The sequence below is a fragment of the Styela clava genome, chromosome 4, assembly GCF_964204865.1.
Source record: "Styela clava chromosome 4, kaStyClav1.hap1.2, whole genome shotgun sequence".
In the NCBI taxonomy this organism is placed as follows: domain Eukaryota; kingdom Metazoa; phylum Chordata; class Ascidiacea; order Stolidobranchia; family Styelidae; genus Styela; species Styela clava.
In genome coordinates, this window is record NC_135253.1 from 15,071,976 (window position 1) to 15,089,108 (window position 17,133).

The 17,133-nt window shown below is 34.5% G+C and overlaps 1 protein-coding gene across 2 annotated transcripts in view; it reads left to right on the forward strand.

The window, feature by feature from the left end:
* The first annotated feature begins 14,497 nt into the window (after nt 1-14,497).
* Nucleotides 14,498-17,133, forward strand: part of LOC120326135 (uncharacterized) — a 30,287-nt gene continuing 27,651 nt past the window's right edge. The window contains exons 1-2 of one of the 2 annotated variants that reach the window (XM_078111701.1): nt 14,498-14,820; nt 15,953-16,090. In XM_078111701.1, coding sequence (XP_077967827.1) covers nt 14,634-14,820; nt 15,953-16,090 — 325 coding nt within the window. In that variant the 5' untranslated portion in view covers nt 14,498-14,633. The remainder of the gene's footprint in view (nt 14,821-15,952; nt 16,091-17,133) is intronic. The other variant, XM_039392370.2, reaches the window with a different exon arrangement.

The window sequence follows — 17,133 nt, forward strand, 5'->3', positions numbered from 1 at the left end:
ACATATTACTTGAAAACACACCAAACTCTGTGGTTTAAAGTTGTTGTGGGTTAGGAAATACGTTTCTTCGCAATTGACCTCTGTCACTTTTTTTACACTCATTGTATAATGAATCTTTATATTGGACTAATTTTATTACCCCCAGCGTGAGCAGGCCTGGTGCTATCGTCAAAGAATAACCAAATCCGTCTAAGTTGGGACTCCGGACCCAGCTAAAAAAAACTGGATCGCTTGGCGCTAAGTCAGCTCTGCGGTTGGTCACTGCTGTCACATGGCTAGCGCTTGAAAATAGAGGAGTGTTTTTACTAGAATAAAGAGACAAAATGTCTACCCAAATGAAGAGTTAAGTTACTTGACGAAAGCTTGAAGTACAAAGTTTAGAAAAAAGCGCGACCCATCTCATCGGTTTGGTCTTAACTGCACAAGACAATTCATTCCCTTTGTACCAATCACAGGACGTCATTACTTATCGATTTTAATCGGTAAGTATGTTGATAGGTATTTGTCTGTCTGTATGTCTGTTTGTATGTTAGATGCACGCGATATCTCACGAAAGCGAGATTGAATCTGCTCCAGATTCGGACCAGAAGCCTATTGATTTTTGGCGAATTATGTCGTATAATTAGCGAGTTATTAATTAATTAGTGATGGGACACAAGGTGTCACTGTGGAGTAAGATCGCTGTTTTGGGGGATCCCCTAACCTTTGATCGATAAGTCTTCGGTCTCTGACCGATATTCTCGTTCCCATATTGACACCGTGTTGATGTTTATAGATACAACATTGGAATTCCGTGATTTTAACAAACATGAATCTCGACACCGGGATTAGGAAAAGGGCTATTCTCAAGTGGAATAGTTTGAAAATAACTCAAAAATGTTTTGCCAATAAACACTAATATCTTCGAATGATTTATTGCACGCTAAAATTGCTCTGCGGACCGCCTGACGCGGTTTGGACCATCCTGTTATAGATGTTTCTACAAACATCGATTTACCTCCATAACATTGGCAAATCAGCGAGATGCCAAATGTGACTTAACAATAGTTATTTTAGCAGCCGCTCAGACACTTTTTTCACTCAGACAGATTTTCAGACATGGTTGTAAACATTACGCATTTTGGCGTTTTTGCATGCTATTTGTTAGTTTTTAGTCGTGTTTCGGAAATTCAGGTATGAATCAAATAACTCAATGATGATTTTGTCCTCGTAGCAGTTTTACTTCAATTGCAGCAATCGAAAATTAGCGTAGAAATAGCTGTGATAGACTCGTCTAAACTTCCCTGGTACTTACTTTTAAATGATAGATTGTTGAATGTTTGAATCGAAATTACCATTTTAAACATACACCAAAAATTTTGCAGGGGTAAAGTATATATATATATGAATAATTTTCAGGGGACCAAAGGTCATAAAAACATCTATTTCACGCGAATCTCGTAGGCCTATTTGTGATATTCAACTAATTACTTATCGATTTTAATCGGTAAGTATGTTGATGGGTATTTGTCTGTCTGTTTGTTTGTCTGTTAGATGCACGCGGTATCTCACGAAAACGAGATGGAATCTGGTCCAGATTTTGCATGTGCATTCATCATACGTCGTACCAAGAGCCTATTGATTTTGGATGAATTATGTCGTATAATTAGCGAGTTATTAATTAATTAGTGATGGGACACAAGGTGTTCTGGGGAATCCCCTAACTTTCGATCGATAAGTTTTCGGTCTCTGGTCGATATTCTCGTTTTGATATTGGCAACATTCCCAAACTTTAGGCAGGCGATATATATATATATAGTTCGTTTAATTAACTAGTTAACGCCGAACAAAGAATTGAATCGAAGCTTTAAAATCTTCGATCAAAAGTCATCCCGGTGACATCTACAGTATATCATATTTAAAATAACCAGTATTGAAGTGTAAATCCGGATCTAATTTGAATTAAATGAAGTCATGACCACGGGCTATCGAGAGAGGTTTAATCAAGATGGGCTCTTAAAAAATATACCTCGTCTTTCTTTTAAAGATATTAGCACCTAGCCGGGTTTTATCGGCGGTCACCTTTTATATGAAACCAAGTTTTTCTGTGGTATGCATCACGTGCGCGATGAGATAAGTCAGTTTAACTTTGTCAGTCAGTTTAAGTTTGTTCCGTTCATATTCTTCAAAATAAATAGCTTTTGGAATAGAAACGAAGATAAAAAGATAATCACCATGTTGTGAAAGTTTCGGAACATAAAAAACAGAAACCAAGTTAAAATAATCATCGGTTGTAAAGTTTCACAATATTAAGTTTTGTGTACGAAACTGGTTAGGTTTATGACTTGATACTTGTTATTTTAAAAGCCATCGTGGAGAATGACGTCCGTTGGAGTTTTTCTGAAAACCACATAATGTCATTTTTGATATAAAAATATTAACTCGGCGCTGTGAATTTTTACCAGATACATGAAATCACGCAGCCATTAGGAATATGTATTTTGCCTCGTGTTCTAACAGCAACCAGTGACAATAAATTTCGTAGGTTTTAGGCATTTATAGTATTTTTTTTTAATTGGAAATGATCCTGAATTTTGCAACGAATGCGGGTAGTCATTTTTCAGTGATGCTATGCTAAAAATCCAAACATTAGAATTTGTAAATGACCTAAAGTTTAAACAATAATATGCTTACCAGGTTCTACCAAAGAGTTTCTAATCAAATGAGAAACAAAAGCTATACCAGAATAAACGCCAAAATGATGATGGTCAAAAAACGATCTTTATACTCTCAATTAAAAGTTTGGAAAAGTTTACTACTGGAGGAAATGTTTTTTTCCTTTTTCCAAGTGTATAAATGATTCCTACCATAGTTTGATTGTTCATTTCCCGTTCGGATGTTTAGAGGACTCGCTGGCTTGATGGCTAAGAGCGGTGGTTTTAACTTCGTCGGTGTTGCATATTAAAGATATCTTGTTTGAACTTAGTAAAATTAGGTACACAATGACCAAACGCTGAGATTCCGTTCCTTACAGCTTACACAATAGTCGCTCCCTACGTATCAATGGTGGCTTGTCACGCTATTCGACGTGAAAATAATTTCTTCTTCCACTATTTATGATGAAATAACACCGATGAAATTTGAATGGTATATATATATAGAATTTGCCCTGCTCACATAAGCTACGCGCATTTTTATAGACAATCAATTTAATGCTTTTATTCACTTAATGCATCCGATATTTTAAATAATTCCTTCAATTTTGGTAGGCTAGTATTCCATTAGCCTACTTGACCGAAATGCATGTAAGAACAACTGTCTCCTGCATGTTGAACTCCGCTTCTTGCACAGGTGCATTCCTGACTTTCCAAATTTTTTGAAATAATTTGTGGTCTTATAATAAATATATTTTACTATGGGGATTTCAAGATTCCCATATTATCGCGATCTTTAATTCACAGATTCCATGGAAAATTTTATTTTTCTCAAAACGTTGTTCGAATTAGTTTACCCTTTTTTTGTTTCTAATAAACTGATTTTCATTACGATGCTTGCTTTACACAAAATGAGAAAATAATAATAACACTATTTAAAAATGTATCGAAGAAGTGAAAAAAAATACAGAACTTTTCTTCACTTTTGGTGATGGAAATACTCATTTGATACCACCTTCCTGTACTTGTTTAGTGGTTTGAACCTTAAATAGTGCTTTCTTGTAATGTAAATCCGGGATCTCTACAATCGTCTCGATTTTCGATTTCGTATTTAACATTACATGGTAGATCGCAAGAAAAAGGATAAAAAGATGATTACCATGTTGTGAAAGTTTCCAAACCAATCAAATACTGTTTGAGGGTAAACACACAACTGTTCAGGATTCTATGGATGCAACATGAACATCATGAATGATAGCAATAAGCAGCATGTGGTAGGCCTACAGCAACGAGTAACATGGCCTACAGCAAGTGACAGAGAGCTCCAAACAGTGACATCAAGCGACATAAATAAAGCATGAATAATGACGTGATGTCATCTTTAATATGTTTTTCAAAACTAATAAATAACAACTATGAACTGTATGTTGAAACTGATTCGATGCTGCCAAAACCCAGCACAACAAACACATCGACTGTATTATAATTATCAGATGTACCTACTAACGAAAGTACATTTTCCCGGAATTTTTTCTGATAATCTAAATAACAGACGGGGCCGGATCATGTCTCTCAGAGGCCCTAAAGTCTAAACACTTGAGACTTTGATGCCCTCTTCAATAATGAAGTCACAAAAATTTATGACACTTATAGGACGTCATAATAGACTTTTCACGGTAATGTAAAAGTGTGATATGGTGTAATAAATAAAATTTTAAATTGAGTGAATGCGAAATTTTAACTACAGGTAAGACACGTGCGTTCATCGCCATATTTTTGGGAAATAGTTTTTACGCTTTCAAACATTTATAAGGAGATTTAAGATGGTACAGATGACATAAGATGGAAGAGAAGAGTATGCAAAAATTCATTCGACAGGGTCAATATTAAGGTCTAAATAGTCTGATCATCTGAATTATTTTATTAAACACTGAGGCACCATTGAAGATTTTTCTCTGGAAATTTCTGTGGTGCCCCTTTTCCCTGACGCCCTAAGCACGTGTTTATATTTCTTAATGGTTAATTAAGCCCTGCTAACAGAATACCATAACAATAACTTATGAAAACCATACAGTACTAAAGACTATGTTATAGGTATTATACCAATCCATTATTATTTGAAATATTAATATATATTCTGCAATGTAAACGGCTATTCATTTCATGTGCTATCATGCCTAAGACATATAAATGAGTGTTAGTAACAAATAGTAAGGTATACAAAGTTTCATGATAATCCTGCTACCAGGTCCTAATAATCAATTGTTACTTATCGATCTTTAGATCGGTGAGTATGTTGATAGGTATTTGTCTGTCTGTTAGATGCACGCGATATCTCACGAAGGTGTGGTTGAATCTGCTCCAAATTTTGCATGTGCATTCATCATATCTCGGACCAGAAGCCTATTGATTTTGGATGAAAAATGTGTATAATTAGCGAGTTATTAATTAATTAGTTATGGGACACGCGGTGTCACTATAGAGGCATGAATCGAAACCGCAGTTTCGATCGATAAGTCTTCGGTCTCCGACCGATATTCTCGTTTGAATTGTTAATGAAACGCGGAACAAAATATTTTATGAATTGAAGATCTTTCATCGTGCGGGTCGAAAAGACGTTTTTCAATTGTTGCTTCAAGTGTCTTAGTGATAGTTGATTGATTATCCATTTCGTAAATACCTAGTCCTATATACTGTAAGTGTTTAGTGTAAGTGTGTATTTCGATTTTCCGTTACCATAAAACATGGCAAAACAAACAAATATACGGAAAATCAGAAAAGTGGGCAAAACATAAAAAGATTTAAGACGTGCTGATGCACGTGCCCAATTACCCCAGACAGCAAACAACACATTGAAGTAAATTTTACAAAACACGAAAGATAATTCGGGCAAAAATACTTGGGTGTGGATGTGGAGTGTGAACGTAGACTGCAATTTTTACTATATCTATACAATTACAATAAATAATGAGAAGTGTAGAATACAACAAACAAACAAGCGGTGCGCAACATGTGATAATTAATGTGAATCTGAACACACTCAACTAATAGTCCACTGGACGACAAACAACAATGATAAAAGTAGCGTAAAAGTAAACAACAACAAACGAAGTAAAATATAACAGCATTTACGCCCTGACGTTCCAGCTTCCATTTTGATCAAAATTCATAGGTTTTGGGAACTTTTACTGTGTAAGTGTAAGCAGTCTTTTTTATTGTATCCGTTATATCTGACATTTGATACACAGTTCACTTACACTTACCCTCAGCTTCGATCAGTTTTCCATGATAAACCCCATGTAGGCCAGCATGATCTGATGTGAACTGATCCATATCGTATCGGTACTGTATCCGATTAGAACATGTTGTTATTTATAGTGTTTTTGCTGATAATTATTGTTGTTTTTATAAGTGCCCGTGCACAGAATCTATTAGCATCGTTTTTAATTTAAGATTGTATATATATATATATATATGTAGGTATCTCCTCTGACGGATCTGTGTTTGTCCGGTTTTCCAAGTTTTAGTCCAAAAATTTCTTATTCCAGTAGTCCACCGTCCAATATACTGATATTTTAATGTCACGTTGAATATGGTCCTTTCAAAAATAGTAGCTTTACGGATCAATATTAGTTTGTACAGAACCTTGTCCCGAGTGATTTAATAAAAATGCTTTTCCGAAAACAAAAACTTGCTTCAAATATTTTTCTTTATTTTTATATATTCTCGAAAACAGATGCTGAAACAGATGAACGTATTGCCAGCTTTTTACTATCCAATGAGAGGTTTTCAAATTATACCAATGAATAGCTTCTAGTGCACTGGCTCTCAACCGCCGGCCACAGTCAAACGCCAAATATATTTCAATAGTCAGTCAGTCAGTCAGTCAGTAGTTTATTTTTCACCAAAATGAAAATGCACTCACAGTGAGCATAAACTCAAAAAAAAAAATTGAAAATGACATTTCATGGGGAAAGGTGACGCGAATTACCGGTATATCTCAGCAATGACATTAACATTTGTTTAATGTTATTGATGTCAGTTGCAAAATGCAACGCAATGATCGTCTGTCCGGATGCCATATGCACGGTTTCAGATATCGCTTGAAAAAGGATATTAGTAACAGAGCCATTAAATTACTGCTGATTTTTTGTAGAACTTACAAAAAATCTTTTTATCGTTATCTCTCATTAAAAGATCAATCAGAAAAATAGTGTGGTTGAATAGTTATGTGCTCTTGATTTACATATACTTTTGTCGTAATTACATTCGTCAAATTTGTTTTGTGTTTTTGCCATTTGGGGGTTGATTTAGTTAAAAGATTCACCGGTCCACAAACTCAAAAAGGTTGAGAACCACTGCTCTGGTGTATTATTCACTCACTTCATAAGCTCTGATGTTAGTTGAGTGAGTGAGCGCAAGTGAATGTGGCGACATTTGTCATAACTGTGAGATCTGATCTGATTTACATGCAATTTAGCATTCTATTAACAAACTATCTTCCTAAAAAGGAGATAGAAACATGTACACCTGTCGGTCGTCATTAGTCTCTATCGATTTTCACATACAGATATTTTTGACAAATGTTTGTAAGATAACAAAAAGAGATAATAACGCGACCTCAATATGTTTTTCGGTTTCTGTTCCACGTGACTAATATGTGATCTTCTTTAGTATTTGGTTATATCAATAAAGTATTCAAAGTACGCGAATACTTCATCGGAGTTTCGTTTCCGTGGGTATAAAATTGCACGGTCAGTTGAGAACACCACTTCATTCAGCAATGGCCCAACGACTGAATACTCCTCTAGACAAAATAGAACTAGTTCGCCGATGCATCTTGATTTGACTCCTACGTGGTAATTGTGTTACAAAATTATTATTGCAGGTTAGGTAGGTCACGATAATGCAGCTGAATTTCATGCAATGCATCACCATAATCTCAACTCTAGCAATGGAGGTTTCATTGCGAGATTATCAAATTTCAACTAGAATGTAGGCTATATGTTAAGCAGATTTTGCTTCGGAATGAATATTTTACCCGTTCTTTAGACTGATGGCGATTGTTGGGAATGGTTCGATGTCACAATGATAATTGTCGTCGTCCGCAGTACATGCTTTGTGTAGTAGGATTAATCGAGTCTGAATCAAAAAAATCACGTTGACTTTGAATGCTAAATTTCAGTTTTACCCCACGCACTTTTTTGCCCGCATTAGATTATCCACTTTATGTTGATGAGCCAGAGGAAAATTGTTGAATTAGGCTACTAGCAATTGCTGGTGTAATCTTTATACACATTTGTACCGACGTACGTTAAAAGTATATTGGGCGACAGACCCTGTTCGACATATAATAACGAATTAGTATACAATCAGTAATCAGTAATTCATTTTCTCACCATACTGAAAGCTCACTTGACATGCGGATTGCAATGAATAATGGAAAAGCATTTCAGAGTGAGGGGAGCCGCGGGAAACCAAATTTGGTTATCGAGCAGTGGCACCCATAAGAAGTCTAACAAAAAAACATAATAAGAAGTCGAAGAAAAAGGTAAGACTATATCAAGCTTTAAAAAATGGTTGAAGGAGGGATATTCAATCAAGCCCAAACCATGGCTTTTCATCCAGGCCCTGTTGAGTGAGAGACAAGCATTTCAAATTTCTGGCTGATGAAAGGTAAGTAACCTTAGGTTCAGTTAAATGTTAATCAAATATATTATTATTCAAATACTACCTTAACAGGTTCGCTTCCACGTCTGCCAAGACAACTTTTTTTGCGTGTCGGAAAGCGCTCGAAGTGCATATATTCCGACATCACTGTACTGCTTACAGTACAATATTTTTATTAATATCCGTTTGTGAATTAGATAGGCCAGCAAAATTTGGGTTGAGATATCTGGCCTCCTGAGACTCGGAAAATTTATTAATAAAATAAAAGCATTTGCTTTCTGGCTATTTCGGCCATCTTCAAATACTAAAAAATTGAAATCCATTGTTCCATTATTTGCAGAGAAAGGCGATATTTTCGCAATCCCAACAAGCGCATCAACAATTTAGCAAAACTATCCCGTAAATGAGAAATGCAAATTTGCTTTGGGAAATCCCCACATATCCTTCTGCCATTCAACAGATAAGAGAATCGCGTCTGGCGTGCGTGGTATTTCTGTATTTTTATTTGTGTCGTCTAAACTTTAAAAGTCTAAGGACCTATGAAGTTTATTTCGGAGAAATAAGAAATAATAGATTTTAGTGGAACCGTCAGGAAATAGCGGGGACTGAGAAAAGTTTTAGGAGACGGCGAGCAGTATGAGATGAGAATGTGTGAATGTAGGCCAGATTTTTCCGTTTTTAGTTTGTTCACGTGCTATTAGTGTTTTTCCTGATAATTGAAATTTTTTTTAATGAGTGTCCATGGTCAGAATTTACAAGCATGGTTTTGTTGAAAGTACAACAGGCTGGAATTGTATTTTTTTTAAATTTCTGGTCGTTCTCCAGTTCTCGTAGGCCTACTTTCCTGTTTTTTTTTGTACGTTGGATTTTCGTGTATTTTGCTCGCTATCTAGAATTCTCCATTTTTAATTGTTTTGTATTATAGAGTAATCAAAATGAACTAGGCTATCTATGTTTTTACAGTTTTACTATCAGCCATTTTTTTTACAGTTCTATCAGGCAAGACTTTATTTTTACACTGTTCTGTGTTCAGTTGCTTACCTTGCCAGGCTGTTTGCTGTGGCCCGCCCTCAAATGAGTTTATAAGAGGACTTATAAAATTTTTAGTATTTTATACTGTTATATAGGCTAAAGTATCTTATCTGATTGTGGCGTGATTGTTCCGGCCATCTACATACAAATGTCAGTTCTTTTTATCATGCATGTATCAAGTCTTCCGCTCTCGACATCGGCGTTATACAGTTATAGGAATAATTTGCAACCCCAATTTCCAAAATAGTTCCATTTTAATTATCTCCTTTCTTGTCGGCTATGATCGTTCTTATCGCCACGATTTTATGGTATGGTATGTCAAATTTGATAAAATTGACTCAAATGACATTTCAACATATTCAAATTAATATATTCGTTAGGAAATTGTAGAAATGTTACTTTATTAAAGAAAAGTATGTGTGGATTCTTGTGTGTTTGCCAGAAATCCGCAAGTGCGTTGTGTAGTCCAAACGTTTGATTCAGCGACGCACAAGTGTTGTGCCGTGTCTAAGTCATGTGTTACCAGACATCAGGATAGTAAACCGCTATTACAATATTTTGATATTCAATACAATATTTGAATATTTTACCCAGCCCTATTCTAACATTGATTTTTATGTATTTTGTAAATTCTAATGGAAACTTTTTTTAGCTTATTGCACAGTGCTGCAGTGCCGGTTTGTGGATATATGGAGGCCTAGACTGTTTTGTAAAAGGAGGAGTTTGCACTCACTCTCTTTGAATGTGGGGGCTATTCTTGGAATCTGAGAACTGTGCCGTACTGTAATAAGTGTTAGGGCCTAGAGCAGTGGTGGGATTTGGGGGGATTTCCATGAAACCCGCTCTTGGAATGTCTTACTTGTCAGCAAACCTGTCCTTGTTTTAATGGAGCCAGAAGTTTGACGGAGTAGGTTGTTGGTGATATTGATGCAAAAAAACATGTTTCAAAAAGTTACGAATTCCAGTCTAGATCCAATTTATTTCAACCTATTCATCCAGATCAGGGTTTCCGCGACCCCAAATTATGTCGGAATGATATATAGGAGGGGTCGCAAACAGGTCATGGGGTCACTGAGGTATTGTAGAGGATGGATGTACATGTACAAATCATCTAAGATTTGACAAACCATGTTGAATTTAGCAGTTTGTACCATGGCTTACTGTAAAACAGGCCCATAGTCATCGCTCTATGCTTATGCTACAGAAAATGTAGGTGCTTATTGTGACATCACTGTTTGGTTTTAGCTTATTTTACTTAATACCACCACATGATCAAACTCAAAAGTCCAGTGAAAGAAGCTCTACTGGAGTTTCATGAAAAATATATATATTAACCTGGGGTCGTACTGGACACTTGAAAGTTGTCTTTTGGGTTGTTGTGAAAAAAGCTTGGGAACCCCTGATCTAGATCTTACATTGACAAACTACGGCCCCCAGGCAAAATCCAGTTTGTTGAGTATTTCAATCTGGCCCACCTGACGCTACCACCCCAAACTAAAACCAAATTTTAATGTTTCGGCTAAAAAATAGATCAAGTTATTTGTTGAGATTGTGATGAAATTTAGTTTTGGCAGAGGCCTATTGTTTTCCATTTTTGCTTTTGTAACGTTGTAAATATTGTTCATGAAATTGAATCTTTTACATCACTCTCACATGGCCCGCCAGTCTGGGTGGGCAAAATTTTTGGCCCCTGGTTCAATAACCTTGCCCACCCCTGATCTAGTTCCACACCCAACCCCAAGCTTAGGGCAGTACTTTTGATCGTAAATTAGATATTTTGATATATTCTAGGTCTTAAAGTTGGAAAATGGAATTTCATTTTTTTTTTCCATAAATAATATTACCAAAAGCCAATATCACAAGTGGCTAAAAAAGTGGAAAATGGCTTTCACATACAAATTTAATTGCAGTAACTATTCTTGTATCTAGATTCTAGAATGTTTTTTTTTTATTCATTCCCAAAATAATTATACTTTCAAATGTTATATTGTTGATTTAGGAAAGTACTGTAATTTGTGTGAAATGTGGTATATCAAAATTTCCTAACTGGAGAGGAAATTTGTTGTTTTGAGGGAGGGAATATTTCTTCTTATTTGGTGTAGTTTTAGTAATATTGTTTATTTAGTAATAATGTAATACATTTATATGGACATACTGTGAGAAATCCAGATTATGAGCCCATGTAAAACTGGCTATCTTATCATATCCTATGTATATATGAATTCTTATGCAAAATTTGTTATTATATGATATTATTTTTTTTCCTTGAATACACTAAAAGAATTTGATTGTTTCTTGATCTAATTTCTCCATCTTTAGCCTAGAGCTTTAGTTAGCCAAAGGTATTTATTACTCATTGTCTGTGAAAAGTTGTTCATGACATGATGACATAACTCAAACAACCAATCATTCGAGTCAGACATAGTTTTTTTACTCATGAACCTTTACTGTATACTATTGGAATAACATCCTGCGATGCCATTGTCAGCTTTTTACTTGTCATGTTGTTTTGTGTAAATCGTTTCCTAGTGTTATTTGAAGGAATATGATAGTAGTAGGTTATCTAAAAATGATTACTTTACAAAAATTTTCAATTAATGAATGGAATTGTATGAATTGATAAATTCATGACAGAATGTTATTATGAAGTAATTTATATTTTTACCTTTGTTTATTAAGGGTTGGAAGTTCAATATTTTGTATTTTAACCCTTTCCATGCGATTTTTATTTTTTATTAAATAATCGTATTTGCTACTCCGATTTTATGCATTTGTACCCCCACAACTAATCGATCGACTAATGAAAAACTAATGATCCTCTGCTGCCCACTGACGGCTCATTGAAAAGCTTATTTAAAGAGCTTGCAATTGGCGATTAAAAAAAAAGTTTTTTTAAAAGTGGTGGTCTGAGTCACAAACCGGATAGAAAAAAGGCATTTTTTTTTCTTGGGAGTTGAAACTTCAAACCGTGATAAAAAATAAAAATATTCGCTAAATCCTTTACTGTTACCGCTTCGTGGTTGGCAAACAATAGCATAATATTGCTGTAGCAATTTCGTGATCTAACTCAAAATACTTTGGTAGATGGAAGGAATAATATGTCTTCTATTACCAAAAACACTCCCTCGTTCCGCCGCAAATAAAATTTGCGTCAGAAACGAAAGCAAGATTTACCGTCGCTTATGTTAACCTCGAAGAAGACTTCCTATCAATAAACTAAAACCCGGAAAAACTAGACCAACAGTTTGCGACCGATTGCTGAATAAAACAGTGGAGTACATCAACGTACCCGCCGCAATCTAGCGGCTTTTGTCGTTGGTACGTATACTGCCCACCGCACGGAAAGGGTTAAATTTAAACTTCATTTTAATGTATATTAGAAGTAAAATAGAAGTTGCATAGGCTATATCAGGGGTGGCCAACCTGCTTTCGATCGCGATCGACTAAAATCTTTAAAATAGCTCGCGATTAACTGATCGGTAATAAGGTCCTACACAAAACCGAATGGGTACTGAATAAGCAGATAAATGCACACACGCATACAACACAAACGCATACAAAAATTCCGACACGAAATTTGTATTTTGATGTTCTATTCAAGTTGTTGATTTGATTATTTAATTGTACCCGGAATAAATGTTTCATCATTTATTTAAGATTTATTCAATTCATACAATTCAGATATTAGGCGTACGTAATTATAAATTGTAAGTGTGGATAATTCTTCAAGAAACCTTGCCAAGTATTCATGTATTATTTGAACAGTGAAAAATAAATATTCTTAAACCTTGAATGTCACATGACTGCTGAAACTTCAGTATCTAAGTTACAATTTCTTCGTAGTGCGATTGTTCGCTTGCATGGAATTGGAAAAATTTGGGCATTTTGATGCCACTGCTGCCTTTGCGAATACAATTTATCACTCTACTCTTGGAGTGAGACAATAATTTTCGCATATTGCAGAAGTTATTGTAGGATCGTTTGTCAGTCAAGACACGCGATATTTGGCACTTCATTTCTAAACCTTGGCAGCGGCAAAACTTGCATTTGTTACGTAATAATATGCTTTATCGGGCTTGCCCAGACTCAAATACTGTATGTGTATATATATTGTGTTTTTCGCGTGTACAGACACAGTACTGTATTCTTCCTGTGTTGAAACACAAAACTGATTCAAGGCAAATTTTGGGGGTATTTCATTGGAATTCACTCAACATCAAACGCAATCGACCGCTTGAGATGTGACGATCCACCAGTTGATCACGATCGACGCGTTGGCCACCCCTGGGCTATATAATTGGTGGACAAAATTTTCCAGTGTGAGAGACATAATATGTAACATGTGCGAAATTTTTAAAAATTTCAGCTTTTAGTAATATGATACTGTGGACAAGAATAAAGATTACCGTACTTAGATATATATATATACTAGCGGAAGGAATATCAAACACTGGTTACAGTGGTTAATGGTTACATATGATAACTAAATGAATAGTGTGTTTATACTAGTGTGTTAAAATCTGGAGAAGGTTCAATCAAAGCCATATGCAATGCAGTCAATGCTTGATTTTTTAATGCTACATGTCACAAAAATATATATTCATGGCATTATGTTGAAGAAAGGAGCCCGGCATGCTAACTATTCAAATTTCATTTTATTTTTATAATCTTACCACGATTTCTTTATGCTTTTTTTTTTTTTTTTCATCTGTTTCATTTTGTTTATTTTTGTTGCTTTCTTATCAATCAAGCCTTACAGAAAAAGAAATTTCAACATTCATTAGTTGTTGTTGGCATACACACCATACATTGTCACTTGAATACGATACCATAGGATTTACATATTTATCCAGGGGGAGAGGAAAGCCAAGAAGACGACTTTATCATATGGCGAATCACGGCCTCTTGTCCGATTACCAGTCCATGTCGGATATGGGGTTAGTTATCCAGTTATTTGTTTTAGGTGCATGGACCTGATAGTGGAGGAAGCTGTAATTGACCAGTGGTTATGTGAACCACCCTGTCCAGTAATCCTCTTGCACATAATTATTCCCCACAGAATTCCCACGCTGGGTAATCAGAGATGTGGTGCCGAGCGTATTCGTAGCGCTCAGCACGATGCGTCAAACTTTATATTAATAAACTGTCTATCTGTTTCAGTTTTTAAAACTATCTTGTAGCCAAATATGTGAGGTTGTCAGGTGGATATTTTAGTTATAAAAAAAACAAATTAAAAAAATTAAAGACCCGTAATACACCCAAACGAGGAACACACAGTTAGTATAAGGCTTAATAACAATGAAGAAACAGAGGGCAATATACCTTTGCTATTTCCTGATTGTGCTTGTTTCTTGGTGCTATGGATCTAAGACAAAAACAATAAAAGCATCTGATTTAGAAGTTAAGATTGGCCATCATGATTGCATATCGGATTGTACACATATCTCTGCTAGAAAGAATCAAACAATGTTTTGTTCTATTGAAGGTAGGTTTTTTATGTTTATAATCTTTAACTAGCTATATTTAACAACAACCAATCCTTCTAAGCTGTCAAGCTTTATACATATATTTTTACACTCTCTTTAGAGATGTTTATATTTGATTAGACTTCATTGTATTGTACCCAAAGTGATTTATGGATCATATTGAATTTTTTTAATTCTTACTGTCTTTCGCGAAAAGGCGCTCGAATTTTGGTGTTTGAAAATCAAGTGACTATGTGGCGATTTAAATTTTGTGTCCGTATATTTGATACATATCTGGTGCTCTAGGTTGTAATAATTTTAATTATGTCTGAAGGAAGCTATTATTTATTAAAAAGACTAGGCTATGTAATTGTGACATCATAAAATGTACATATGTAAATACATACTTTCCTTCATTATCTACGGTAATTTTGAGGATGATTCCACTTTCTTGTAAAAAATTTTACACTTCCTAGCATATTGGTATAAAGTTAATTCTCGTTTTGAAACTTATTTTCATCCAAATTCATACATATAATAGTTTACAATAACATATTATTTTGCTGGAATTGTTTACTGCGCAACTAAGTCAAGAAATCTGAAGAAGCAAAACATTCCATTTTCTGTTTTTATGCACAAACACTCTCTTTCAAAAGTGGAATTCTCTTTAAGTGTAGTAGGGTATATCTGACCATGTTAATTCCTTGATAGATAAATTCCCCTTAACTGCTTTGAAATAAGAATAAGGCCTCCTTAAAAACAACATGATCCATAAATCATTATTATGCCCATTCCAAGCTTGGTTACTATTATTTAAATCACCTTTTAGAGAAAAAAGCCAAAAACCACATGTCTATATCTTTTGGTATGGCTAAATTATTTACAAGATAAATTTGTCATAATAAAGTCAGTGTTTAAAAAAAAATATAAAAATTTTGTGAAACAAGATGAAAAATAAACTTTCTATTTCATGGAAAGAAGGTATGCTATTCTTGTTTATTACTTGATTACATTATTGATTTATTTACTACCTTGAAGACACTTTTTATATTTGAGTTTGGTATATTACTATCTACGAACACTACTTGTATTTGGGGATCTTGGATCTATTTTTTCAGATGGATTGTTTTATTTTCTTGTCATTGTTTTTAGAATGTGGCAAGCTTGAAATTGCAGATTCCACAGCTCAAAGTCCAGAAATCGAGGAAGTTTTCTTAGAAAGATATGTCGATGAGAATGAGGGACGGGTGCGTCTCGCTCTGCATGTTCAATGGTCCCCTGTTGATAATGGTATAATATATTACTCAATTTTTGTATATTTTTTATGCAAGTTGCAAATCATACAAAATTTTCATTATGTGTAATCATAAACATTGTAACAAGGATGTCCAAATTATGATCAAAATTAAATCTAATACAAATTTTGGATTTGAAATCGTTTTATTTTTATTAAAGCCATTTTATGCAAAGTCTGAAAGTATGGTCAAAAAGGTGTGAAATTTAATCTCTGAACGATATAAATACCAGACTAATCTACTAATCAAATTGCTGTTCTGTGTTCATCTCAACTTCCTTGCTTTTCAAAAACCCTTGAATATACATATACGGTATACCATATTTTGAGATTGCAGATTGTTTTGTGTGGTATATAACCTAATATTGTATATTTGGTATATATGGTTTTCTTGAAGTCCTCTAATTTTTTTTTATGCATATTAAATGAAGTGAAGACTCATTAATGAACACCCTGAATTATTTTAAAATGTATTTAGAATAGTAGCATGTTCGTTTCAGTCATCTTAACAGACTATGGACTTATTGAAATATTTGCTCGGCATGTTTTATCTCAGTGGTCAATTTGTTTATAAATGAATTAGTGCTAGAATTTATGTTGTGTCCTGTTTTCCTTACATAATGTTGATAGAAAACCATGTTAGCTATAGGCTTACATATTCTCTGTACATTTTTTACAAGTATATTATAGGAGTTTATGTAGACCACTGTATATTTACTATTTATCGTATATACAAGAAATATTTTCGAACACCTTGGTTTAGTATTCCATTGGGCCATACATGAATCATGATAAATCAACCACCCACTGTTCACTGTATATATATAGTTCACACTTGATTGGTTTTATTAAAAGTGCATGTTGTTTTTTTATCAAAACTATGATCATTTTCCATACATGAATCATGATAAATTAAACACCTGCTGTTCACTTTATATATAGTTCACACTTGATTGGTTTTAAAAGTGCTTGTTGCTTTTTTATCGAAACTATCAACAGTTTCTGTGTCAACTATAAGGTTAGAAAATGGACTAATTTT